The sequence below is a fragment of the Borostomias antarcticus genome, assembly GCF_949987555.1.
Source record: "Borostomias antarcticus genome assembly, chromosome: 24".
In the NCBI taxonomy this organism is placed as follows: Eukaryota; Metazoa; Chordata; class Actinopteri; order Stomiiformes; family Stomiidae; genus Borostomias; species Borostomias antarcticus.
The window spans coordinates 14,933,618-14,946,557 of NC_140257.1; the positions used below are offsets into that span (position 1 = coordinate 14,933,618).

The 12,940-nt window shown below is 45.2% G+C and overlaps 1 protein-coding gene across 1 annotated transcript in view; it reads left to right on the forward strand.

The window, feature by feature from the left end:
* Nucleotides 1-12,940, forward strand: part of cdh12a (cadherin 12a) — a gene marked incomplete at both ends in the record, with an annotated part of 29,073 nt that overhangs the window by 12,517 nt on the left and 3,616 nt on the right. The window contains 4 exons of the mRNA XM_084458308.1: nt 3,127-3,380; nt 8,923-9,059; nt 9,807-9,928; nt 11,279-11,393. Of these exons, the coding sequence (XP_084314434.1) occupies nt 3,127-3,380; nt 8,923-9,059; nt 9,807-9,928; nt 11,279-11,393 (628 nt within the window). The remainder of the gene's footprint in view (nt 1-3,126; nt 3,381-8,922; nt 9,060-9,806; nt 9,929-11,278; nt 11,394-12,940) is intronic.

Consider the following 12,940-nt stretch of genomic DNA (forward strand, 5'->3'; position numbering starts at 1 on the left):
GTTGTTGCACATTCAAAATGGGGCCCACTGTGCCTGCCTACAGTATCTCAAATTATCTGTATCTTCTCAATTTATCCAAACCTGAAGTGTGTCTGTTACAGCGTATCTCTATCACTCTCAGTCACTGTCAGATATTCTTATTATTATTCTGTCTATCTCATGCTCACTTCACCGGTGAGCGCTGGGCTGTGAAGCTAGCATACTGTATGTCCACACATCCACTGTGTCTCTCCTCACCATGCAGTCATTAGCATCCTGGGGAGTTTCTCTCTAGCTGCCAAATTTTCCAGATGTTGCAGAACATGTTTATGTGTGTGTGTGTGTGTGTGTGTGTGTGTGTGTGTGTGTATGTGTGTGTGTGTGTGAAATGTGCTTTGTTATATGACTCACTTAAATATCATATTAGAGACTACAGGGATAGCCAACACATAATGACATCTCTGTAACTATTTGTACACTCTACTGATAGTCCCCCCGCATTGCTCTGTAAAGCGCATTGTGTATGAAATGCGCTATACAAATAAAGTTTTTTTGATTTGAAATCAAATAGATTTGGAAGACCATCGGGTGGTATCCATGGGGTGTCAGTTACACTCCCACACCCCGACTTCTACAGCCACACTTGGTAGATGAAAACCGAAAAATTTGATGAAAATGTCATTTTACCTCATATAAATGTACTTGTTTCGACTTGTCTTGCACTAGAGGTACGAGACAGGTGGTCTGACACCGTGGCTTTACAACTACTGTTTGTGATAAGAGGATTTGGGACAGCAGTGGGTTCAAGGGATAATCAGCAATCTGTCAAAATAAAAGATTACAGTCCAACGACAGGTGGATTTAGAAGGGGCTCAGAGGAGTAGTAAATCTTATTTTGTGAATGGCGTAGCGGTGAGTAGTTTGAACTAAACGAGCTACAGTATGTAGCACCGTAGGATTTCAATGCTACCGTATGTAGGAGCCTTGTACAGCCCCATAAGAGTCGGAGCCCAAGAACACAGGCAGAGAAACAGCGTGCGAGTGCGTGGATGTGCGTTCGTGTGTACGTGTCAACATTACCTTGACATCCAGCGGGTTGTTTGTTTAGCAGAGAACAGTTGGTATAATATCCTGAAAATAATGGAAACCTAATCTTTGCCAGTTTGATAGGACTAAAATTGGGTTTACACAGCCGCTGAGATAATGTGGTCCAGTCAGACACATTTCCATATGAAAGGCTTTGTTGAGCATAGTTAACTGCATGGACAATAACAATAATAATAATAATAATAATAATAATAATAACAAACAACAGGTACAGTACACTTTTATTCACACCCTTGATAAAGATGAACAAAATAGAAAGAAAAAAAAAGTATAAATAATAAGCTTTATTTTATGCTCAATAAAATGCATACATTATATTCTTTAATATTAATGCATTGGCACGAATCACAATCTAACGGTTCTCAAATTATAATTGAAGAATCACAAATATTCACACCCCTGTTATCAATAGGCTACTATGTGGTTCCTCCCGTATACCCTAGCAGCGAGCTGCAGCTTCTGCAGAGTCCTGTGAGGTTATGGGACTTCTTCAAGCATTCCTCCATACAGAATAGTTCAGATTCTTGGGTTGATGTCTGTGGAGAGCTTTTATGTGTTCGAAGCACACATGTTCAATTGGATTCACGTCTGGAGACTTCAGGACATTGATCTTGTGCTCTGTCAAACATTTCTTAGTTGCTTTGGACATTTGGGTTTGTTGTCCTGTTGGAAGGTCCATTGGCAGCCGAGGTGTACCTTCCTGGCAAACGTCTTGGTACTCTACATGCTGGAGTTCAATGAAGGTCCCAGGACCTTAGCATTAAAGATCCTCCACCATGTTTCACCGTAGATCCACCACCATGTTTCACCATAGATCCACCATGTTTCACCATAGATCCACCATGTTTCACCATAGATCCACCACCATGTTTCACCATAGATCCACCACCATGTTTCACCGTAGATCCACCATGTTTCACCATAGATCCACCACCATGTTTCACCGTAGATCCACCATGTTTCACCATAGATCCACCACCATGTTTCACCATAGATCCACCACCATGTTTCACCGTAGATCCACCATGTTTCACCATAGATCCACCACCATGTTTCACCATAGATCCACCACCATGTTTCACCATAGATCCACCACCATGTTTCACCATAGATCCACCACCATGTTTCACCATAGATCCACCACCATGTCTCACCGTAGGCATGAGGTGCTTTTCAGCATCACTTGCATTCTGACACCAAACATAACGCTGATGTGCATGTCCAAAAATATATTTTTTTGTTTCATCTGACCACAACCCAGACAGCAATCCGATCAGGGCCATATACAGGCCAGATCTGGCACTTGTGGCTTAGTTCCGGCCCATATACGGCCCAGATCCGCTTGCTATCTGGGAACTGTCCTGTGTAGGTGTAGTTGAATGGTACATTAGCTTTGGGCAATTTATAACCCCAAGATGCCAGGTTGTTTTGGAGATCTTGAACCGTGCCTCTTGGGATTCGTTTATTGAACCATCTGTCTCACTACACGTCAGGCCAGACAGACCTGTGTCCTCACCCTGACAGGTTAACCACTCTTCCAGCAGCCTTCAATTTCCTAATAATTGACACAATAGTGGAAAGTGGTGCCTTTTTTTTTTGTTCAATAACCTTTTGTCTCATCCTTTCAGGGAGCTCTCTGGCTGTCACCATGACGATGGCTGACACACAATGTTTCAAACGTGTGCTCGTCTAGCCTAGGGAAACAGGACATCGTTTTAGGCCACTGTATATTTCACTAACCTTCCAATGAACTTCAAATAAGTTGTATATTTATTTGTTGGATTGTATTTAAAAGAATGGATAGGGGTGTGAATAATTGTGAGCTAGGTGTTTTCTAGAAGAAAAATATGATTTATAAAACAAAATGTTTTTCTGACTAATATGTCTGCATTTTCCTTTAGTAAAAATACACCTTTAGTACTTGTTTACTTTATTCTATAGTTTTTTTTTTCATATTTATCAAGGGTGTGAATAATTTTTTTTTAAACTATGAACTCCATAGCAATGCATACATCTCACTCTCTGTCTCTGTCCACTCAGCCTCTAGACTATGAAACCAAGAAGTCTTACACCTTCAAGGTGGAAGGGTCCAACGGCCACCTGGACTCTCGCTTCCTCCACGTGGGGCCCTTCAAGGACACCGCCACGGTCAAGATAAACGTACTGGACGTGGACGAACCGCCCGTGTTCACCAAGACCTCCTACAGCATGGCGGTTTACGAGGACACGCCCCCGGGGACTATCATTGGCTCAGTGACGGCCCAGGACCTGGATGCCAGCAGCAGCGCCGTGAGGTAAGAGCGTGTGAAACCTTCACTCCTTCTGCTGCTGTCCCTCACTGCTGGAATGCTGACTCACTAATGTCTTTATAGAATGTCTTTACTTTTTTATTGGGTTTAATTTGAGTTAAGGTGAAGAGGTCACATCCCAGATAGCAAGCGGATCTGGGCCATTTACAGGCCAGATCTGGCCCTTGTGGCTTAGTTCCGGCCCAAATATGGCCCAGAATCATTACACATCCGCTTGCTATCTGGGTACAGAGAAGCTTTTTAAATAAATACAAAATGCCATACTCCCACAAACAATTTAATCTGCTTTACTTCAGTCAACGTTATGGTTAGACCTTCATCAGGGGACACGGGTTTGAAGCAATGAGGATGTGTGCTAATTTCAAACGACACCAAATAATGGTAATTAGGGAATTAGCTTTTGCAGAAAAGCAGAATTGGTTAATGAGATGACATAATGAAATGACATCACTGCAAGAAAAAAGACATGCTAATATTGAACATAGATCAATTGTCAGGAAAAACGTGTTACTCTAAAGCATCATCCACGTAATTTTAGGCATACCAATTAATACTGTACATTAATAACATGACATAGCCAAGCAAACATCACTATTAACCACCGATACAAACCACCAAACCATTATCAACCATTATGACTCAGCAAAAACATTACTGTCAATGTTTGGAGCTCTGTCGTCCAAAATAATCCTCTTTTTAAAAACCGATTGTTTTAGATCACCCCAAGACAGAACCAAGAAGCACTTTTTCACTCCCACAATAGCTAAACGTTGTGATTGGATTTCTGGCCTGTTTAAAATGGATGGCTACCGTGGCTGTCTGGGTTGTTGTTGCGAATGATTAAGCGGTGTTCAGCCAAAGGGACTTTCAAGGTTATCATTCCAACAAAAGCCCTGGAGCATCTACACTTAATTCAATAAATAACGTCTGTGTCTGAGCATGTGATGACACCACATGTATTTCGTTCCAGTAAAAGGGTTTGGAGTGTTGCATTATATGGTGCTGTTACACTGTTCACACTGTCCTTGCAGATGCCATTGGGTACATGGCGTGCACAAGCTTGTCTTTCAAAATCTCTCCACGACGGAAAGCAATTTATGGTGGTGTACCAAATAAATGACCAACTTTAGGATCACTAAAGAATGTGTCAGTGATGTCTGATAGTTTTATTTCATATGATCAACATGATATGATCAACAACATCATGTTATCAGTAAAGTTGAACACAGAGTGGATCGTTTATTTTTTCGTTTTTCTATCCCCTTGTTGTTTTGTGCTATTTTTGTAGGGCTGTGTCTAGACCTTTGTCTTCATATGATCTTTGTTTAAAATGTGATTGCATGATGCACACTTGGTTGTCAAAACATTCCTTTGTGTCACAGATTCTTTGCAGTCTATGGAACTGACCCACCCCAGATAGCAAGCGGATCTGGGCCATATATGGGCCGGAACTAAGCCACAAGGGCGAGATCTGGCCTGTATATGGCCCAGATCCGCTTGCTATCTGGGACTGGTCTAGCATCTTTCACGTATTGTGGGTGGTAACAATCCATCATGTAAAAGATTGTCCCTGGCTGTAGCTTGTCTGAAAAGATCTGTGATCAATTTGTTGTTCGCTTTTATAAAAGTTGACAGTCTGATTGTCATGTTCCAGTTTAAAAAATAAGGCATTCCCCGTTACTATTCAGCTGGTACGAACATTCTAGAAGTTGTTTGAGTTCCCATTTCGGGTAAAAATCCATATCAATGCTGAAATAATTCTTAGTTAATACCATTTCAGCTGCCTCAAGTAACAATGAATTAAATAGTGTATTAGTACATCTAATGTGCAGTACATAGTACGGTAGACGCAGGAACATGTTCAATGCTTCGCAGTGACTTCTCAGTAGTAACAGAGCACTTACAGCATGCTGTCTTTACTGCGGGCTCTCGTTCACCCATTCACACACCAATGGCCGCCAGCTGCCATGCCAGGTGCCTGCCTGCTCATTGGGAGCGGTGTGGGGTTCAGTGTCTTTGCCCAAGGACACGTCAACATGTGGGGAGCTGGGAATCGAACCGACGATCCTCGGACGACCCCCTCTACAGTACCTCCTGAGCTACAAACGCCCACAGGTGTATTATTAGTGTTAGGTTGCCAATTTAAAAACAAATAATTCAATATGGTGATCTACAAATGCTGAGTGAAGCACAACAGCTTTTAGCTATTGTGGGATTGAGAAAGTAATCCTGTCTAGACATGGGGGCGATTAAAAATGAACACTTCTTAAAAGAAAAGTGTTTTCGATAGAAGAGCTGTGAACATTTGGGACTCCCTTTGGGCTTATTGTTGAATTCGATTTAAGTGTGTGTTTGTGAGATTTGATGTTTCTGCTGAATCCTATTGATGGGTTGGTGTTTTGTAGTTTTGGTTACTGTTGTTGGTCGAAAAACAAAAACATCTTCTTCGTCATACGATGAAACACACCACACTGTGTAGGGACGCCGAAACACACACACACACACATACACACACACACTCGAGTGACAGGAGCATCCAGCGATGAAATTCTTCTCATGCTCTTCATCTATCCCGTCATCATTCCCACATGGGCAGCCAGAAGCAGACAGTAGGCGCGTGCATGAGCCACGCCCAGGGACCAACCACGTGCTCCGGTCCGTCTTCGCCAGGGACAGACAGCGCTAGCGATCTGTTCTTCTGCATGAATGAATGAATGAATGAATGAATGAATGAAAGTGTTCTGCATGTTTTTCGTATTGGGTTCTTTATGGTGGAAACCCTTGCAAACAGGGGGAGAACATCGGACTCCACACAGAAAGGCCCAGAAGATAGCCCCATGCAGGAATGAAACCCAGGACCTTCTTCCTGTGAGGCGACAGTGTGACACACCGAGCCACCGTGCCGCCCATGAGCAATTTGGGGTCCGGTGTCTTGCTCAAGGACACTTCAGCACACTGGCAGGAGCTGGGGTCGAACCCTAGACCTTCTGATCGCCAGCCTGCCGCTCTACCTGCACGTGGCCTGCTAATTGACCCACTTAACATCCAGCGAATCTACCTCAGACAAAGAATCTACCTCAGACAGCGAATCTACCTCAGACAGCCAATCTACCTCAGACAGCCAATCTACCTCAGACAGCCAATCTACCTCAGACAGCCAATCTACCTCAGACAGAATCTACCTCAGACAGAGAATCTACCTCAGACAGAATCTACCTCAGACAGAGAATCTACCTCAGACAGCGAATCTACCTCAGACAGAATCGCTCAAACAGCGAATACCTCAGACAGATATTCACTACTCTCACAGAAATGTTTGCGTTATGAGGTTGCCACGGTTTGTACAGAGCTGCGGAAATCAGCTTTGTCCTATTACGCACCAGGGGCTTGGAATAAACTACACGAAGAACTGAAATTCAGCAAGCTCATACATCTGGGTGATTTTAAAAATCTCCTACAGGATACTGTAACAGAGGGATGTACTGTAAGTGTTTTTGAGACGCTATATGTTTTAGTCCAGACTGAATAGCTGTGTCTGTGTGTTTTTAATGTATTGTTTACTGTAACTATTCTATAGTGCTACCCTGACAGGTCTCTCTTGCAAAAGAGACTTTCATCTCAATGAGACCTTCTGGATGAATAAAAGTTGGAAAAAAAACAAACAAAAAAAAATTGGTATGCCTGCAGTTGTTTCATGATGTCGTCTCATTAACCAACGGCGATGGCAAACACATCCAATTATCCAATTACTATTGTTTGGTGTCGTTTGAAATGAACCCATATCCTCATTGCTTCAAACCCGTGTCCCCTGATGAAGGTCTAACTGAAACGTTGACAGAAATACAGTAAGGCAGGGAAAGTGTGTGTGGGAGTATGCAATTTTTTAATTAAAAAAGCATATCTAAGGGGATCTACTCCCAGGACTGAAATAGAGCAGAGAAAAGTGTGAAATTAAGCAGAGAAGTGTGTGGGAGTATGCATTTTATTTATTTAATTTGAATAAATTCATTTTTTTGAAGGATGAATTGTACTGGAATAAGAACTGTCTGAAAAAGCTCACAGTGTTGGCTTACAGAATAATCAATATGTGTCAAATATTCAAAGCTCAATCTCTGTCAACTGCCAACACTCCAGACAAATATTTGATGAACAAGTGGAACCTCCATAGTACAGGGTGATGAATTTTGTTGTCTTTTATTATTGTCCTTGATTAGCTCTGCGTTGTGTTTCGATTTCAATAAAAGACGGCCCCCAATCTCACACAATACCACACAGTCCAGTGTCTCCTTTTCAGGTGTATTCCAAATGAATCTCTCCAACACGGGATTTGAGCCTCAGCAAAAGCGATGTATTACAGAAGGTTTGACATACAAAAGACGATGGAATGGCCTAATGTACAGTTGACCTCTCTGTATGCTGTCTGGACCCAAATCAAAGCATCGGTCTCGCTGCAACGTTCTTATGTGGTTTGAGTGTCCCCCCCCTTCCTCGTCTCTTCTCCGATAAGACTGTCTCTGGTCTCTTCTGTGGCCTTGTTTTGTCCCATTTACCCACGCCTCCTCGGTGCCCAGGCCTTTATCTCTAACCCCAACAATGGTGTTTGGCCCAGAGTGTACCAGCCATGTCTTTATCTCATAAGTCTATGGAATAGGGACACCGTTTCTTACCGAAAACTCAAGCCGACAGCCATACTCAGAGGTCAATCATCATACTTAGGAAATAGCTAACAGGATCATATTAAAAGGCATTTCTCTGAAAATCAACCATATTCAACAAGGGTCAGCAACGTGTTACTTCACCTGTCTACACAGATCAGCACCATACTGTACACTCACTGACATGGAAAAACTCTAAGAACAACAGGCTCTTGAATGTGTGATTCTAACTACCACTGGCACACTCGGTCCCTTCTTGGTTATGTACAATGACATCTGGTGATAGTTCAGTTTAGTTCCCTCTGCTGATGGTGAGAGCTGTGATACAGGAGCTGAGAACATAACTCTTTGTAGAATACAAATGTTTGTTTTTTGTGTGTGCTTTTTATTGTAAATATTTGATGGCTTTAAATGGCTGGTTGTATGTGTTGTCTGATCAATATTTTAGAGTGGATCTTGTTCTCTGGGGATGTAGAATCCCATTATTGAACATTCTGCAACACTGTTCCTAGCAAAGCCAGTTTTAGTTAAGCTACAATAGATGTGAATAAGTAAGGCTATTGTGGGGCTATACATGGCTATAAATTAATTATAGACTATGTGTGAGGCTAAATGTCCATGAAGTATTGCACCTGGAGTAAAGTCAACATTCAGTGCAGGCAGCATTAGTGAGCGCCCTGTGGTCCACTGGTCTAGGAGCCCCACTGCCTTGTGGGAAAAAAACTGTTCAGTTGATGTGAGGATTTAACCTTGATAGAGCTAAAAAAAATGTAATAATAATACAAATTAGGAAGATGCGGTGATCAGGGTGAGAGGGGTCACCGATGATCTTGTTGTGAACTTGATGAACTTGATGTTTTGTCACCATGCAGGTACTCTATTGAATGGCAGAGAGATTCTGACAGTAACTTTCACATAGACACGGTAGACGGGACAATCTCCACCAACGAGCTCCTGGACAGAGAGAGCGTTGCCCAGCACAACATCACGGTGGTGGCCGCCAAAGTTAGTAAGTATGAAGCAAACCACGGTCACCGTTTCTGCGTCAGCAATTCAGACCGAACGCACTTCGGCTTATCTAAATACCATCAGCTGAGAAGATAGATAGCAAGCGGATCTGGGCCATATACAGGCCAGATCTGGCCCTTGTGGCTTAGTTCCGGCCCATATATGGCCCAGAATCATTACACATCCGCTTGCTATCTGGGGAGGAATAAATGATGATATTCCCACAGAATCCCACAGAGTCAAGAGATGGAACCAACTGCACTCTCTCGCCTGTCCTGGCAACACTGTCCTTGAGCGTCTGGCGCCACCTAGTGGAAATACCCGAGTCACACATTTGCCTGAGTGACATATCAACCTCAAACGCTGTAGAATAGAATAGAGAATGACTGTGTTCAGGGGCGGGGATCCTGGGGGGGGGTTCAGGGGGGACATGCCCCCCCCCAATATTTCAGATCATTAAAATTGTCCCGCCCAATATTTAGATTGGGGTAGTGGCATTCAAATGACCATACAGCTGTGTAGGAAGATGTCCCCCCCCAAAAAAATACTCTTGCAAAATTTCTATGTAAATGTCCCCCCCCCCCCCCCCCCCCCCCCCCCCAAAGCTGGATACAACCCCGCCACTGACTGTGTTCAACCAATATTCTCTGCTAAATTCAGAAGGTTTTTGGCTCATCTGTTAGAGATGGCTGGTCCCTGGCTGTTGCGTGTTGGCTCCAGAAGACGGTGTGGATTGTTCTCTCTGCAGACGACCCTCTCCTGAACACCAAGGTGACAGTCCTGGTCAACGTGCTGGATGTGAACGAGTTCCCTCCCGAGCTGGCTGTCCCCTTCGACACCTACGTCTGTGAACACGCCAAAGTGGGACAGGCGAGTGCTGGTCCAATTATGTGTGTGTGAGAGAGAGAGGGGGGGGTGGGCGGGGGGCGGGGGCGGGGGGGGGGGGAGAGAGAGAGAGGGAGGAAGAGAGAATGATGAGCAGAGAGAAAGAAGCAGTATATCACTGGAATGTATGACAGGAGAGTGATCAAGTGAATGACAAGTGACTGACTGACTGACTGACTGACTAAGTTACTGAAGGACTACAAGCCAATTTATCATCAGTAAGACTTGCCTTGCTGCCTGTCTACCTCCCTCCCTGTCTTGCTACCAGTCTACCTGTCTGTCTGTCTGTCTGTCTACCTGTCTGCCTGTCTGCCTGTCTGCCTGTCTGTCTGTCTACCTGTCTGCCTGTCTGTCTACCTGTCTGTCTGTTTACCTGTCTGTCTGTCTACCTGTCTACCTGTCTGTCTGTCTGTCTACCTGTCTGCCTGTCTGTCTGACTACCTGTCTGCCTGTCTGTCTGTCTACCTGTCTACCTGTCTGCCTGTCTACCTGTCTGCCTATCTGTCTGTCTACCTGTCTGCCTGTCTGTTTGTCCTACCACTCCTCTGAGACCGAAATGACATCAGTCAGACATTTGCTGCACAGAGACACTCTGCGTCATCTCTGTGGTGACTATGCATGAGCATAGTTTGTTTACAAGTTTGTTTACTGGTGCAGCAGCCTTTTCAGAAGCTTGCTACACAGCCAACCAATCAGACGACAATCGATAGCGTCATCCAGGGGATGCAAGGCAGGTCTCTCCGACACCCCGAGCCGACGTCAAATGCATCTCAGAAAATTTGGATATTGTGGGAAGCTCATTATTTTCTGTAATTTTATTAAAAAAGTGAAACTTTCATATATTATAGATTCATTACACATGAAGTGATTTCAAGGTTGATTGCCTCCATGCCACGCTCCACGATGATGCAGTAATTTGTGCAAAAGGAGCCCCGTCCAAGTATTGAGTGTATAAATGCACATAATGAACATACTGTACAATCATAAAGATTCAAATAAAAAAGGCTTGAAATATTTCACTTTGTGTAATGGATCTGAATACATGAAAGTTTCACTTTTTGAATTAAATTACGGAAAATAATGAATTTTTTCAAAATATTAAAATTTTTTAGGATGCACCTGTAGTGTCTAATTGACGTGTCTTTGCGGGAGACGTCTTGGAGACACCCTACATCAGACCGCCTGATGGAGAAGAGAGAGAAGCAGGGCTCTCGCTCCCTCCCTGCTCCTGCCGTCCACGCGTGCCTAACGTACGTCTCCCTCTGTGTCCCTCCGTGTCCTTCCGTGTCCCTCCATGTCCCTCCGTGTCCCTCCGTGTCCCTCCGCCGTCCCCAGGTGGTGCAGACCGTGGGAGCCGTGGACAGGGACCTGCCGCCCGCTGGACAGAGGTTCTTCTTCAAGTCCCCCCGCGAGGCCCACGACAGGAACTTCACCATCCGAGACTTCGGAAGTAAGACGGGCTTTTGATGTCGAGGGAGACAGGATAGAGAGGAGAAACAGTTGGTGGAGGGGGGGTGGGGGGGAGTGGAGAGGGATGAGAGATGGAGGGTAGGCAGGGTACAGAAGACGATATAGAGAGAGAGAGAGAGAGAGAGAGAGGGAGGGAAGGAAATATGAATTGCTGTGTGGCATAAAAAAAAAAACGATTCATTCATTTTGTGAAGTCTTTCAAAAGCCCTATTCTGCGAGAGATTCCATTACAGCCTACCCTGTGACTCGCTCTGAATCGATGTTTAGCTCCAGCCTCTGACAAATAACAACACTGACAATGCTTCATCTGAACACAGGGCCTACGCATTGACAGCGGGCTAGCCGTAGCAGGCTAGGCTAGGCTAGCCCGGGAGGGAGAACGGGGTTCCGCTGTCCCCCCCTTCCCATATAGCAAGCGGATGTGTAATGACTCTGGGCCATATATGGGCCAGAACTAAGCCACAAGGGCCAGATCTGTCCTGTATATGGCCCAGATCCGCTTGCTATCTGGGCTGCGCCCTCCCGGGCCGTGACCCCCTCATCCTCTCCCGCCTCTGTTCCTACCCCTGCGCCTCTACCTCAGCCCTTGTTCCTCTGCTTCCTCCTCTTCCCCTCGCCCCCTACCCCAGCCCCCCCCCCCCCTGCGGGCCGCGCTCACGTTTCCAGCCGGCTAGCGTTAGCGTCAAGCCTGACGCTCAGAGACGGGGTCGGCAGGCTAGCGGGCGCAGGTGCTCTAATGGTCTCTCAGCCTGTCGGAGCGCATCTCTGCCCGGCCAGGCAGACGAGACATGCTGACAGACGGACAGGCAGCCTGCACTTCCCAGAGGGGGGGGGGGGGGTTTGGGGGGAGGGGGGGGGGTGGATGTCGACAGACACAGACTAATCTCGATACACAACCCAGACAGCAATCCAATGAGGGCCATATACAGGCCAGATCTGGCACTTGTGGCTTAGTTCCGGCTCATATATGGCCCAGATCCGCTTGCTAGCAGGGGACACATTTCAGGCGTTCGATCGAAGCGACAAACGTCCAAGTAATAAAATGTTTCAGCGCAGCAGGGTGGGTCTGGGGTTGTCAACAGTGTGTCTGTGTTTTGATTTCCTAATGCTGTGGTTCTACTAATGTACTATATAGAGCAATCTGTCCATGCGACATAATACTACAACTGCTATACGTCCCCATCGGGAAACACTGCTGTGAGATCATGTTGCATCACAACCATATCCCACCCAGAGAAGCAGCAGTGAACTCTTCTACAGTCTTTCTGATTATGCTGTGCATCTGTTTAGCACTGCAATTTGTAACCAGCTCCATCCCAGATTGCAGGCGGATCTGGACCATATATGGGCCGGAACTAAACACACAAGGGCCAGATCTGGCCTGTATATGGCCCAGATCCGCTTGCTATCTGGGGTGTTATCGCAGAAAAGCACTTTTTTTTCAGCTCTATAGCTCGCTCGCTCGGTTGATTAATTGATCGGTTGGTTGGCAAGTCGGTCGGCCGGCCCACAAACATGTCCACGAAA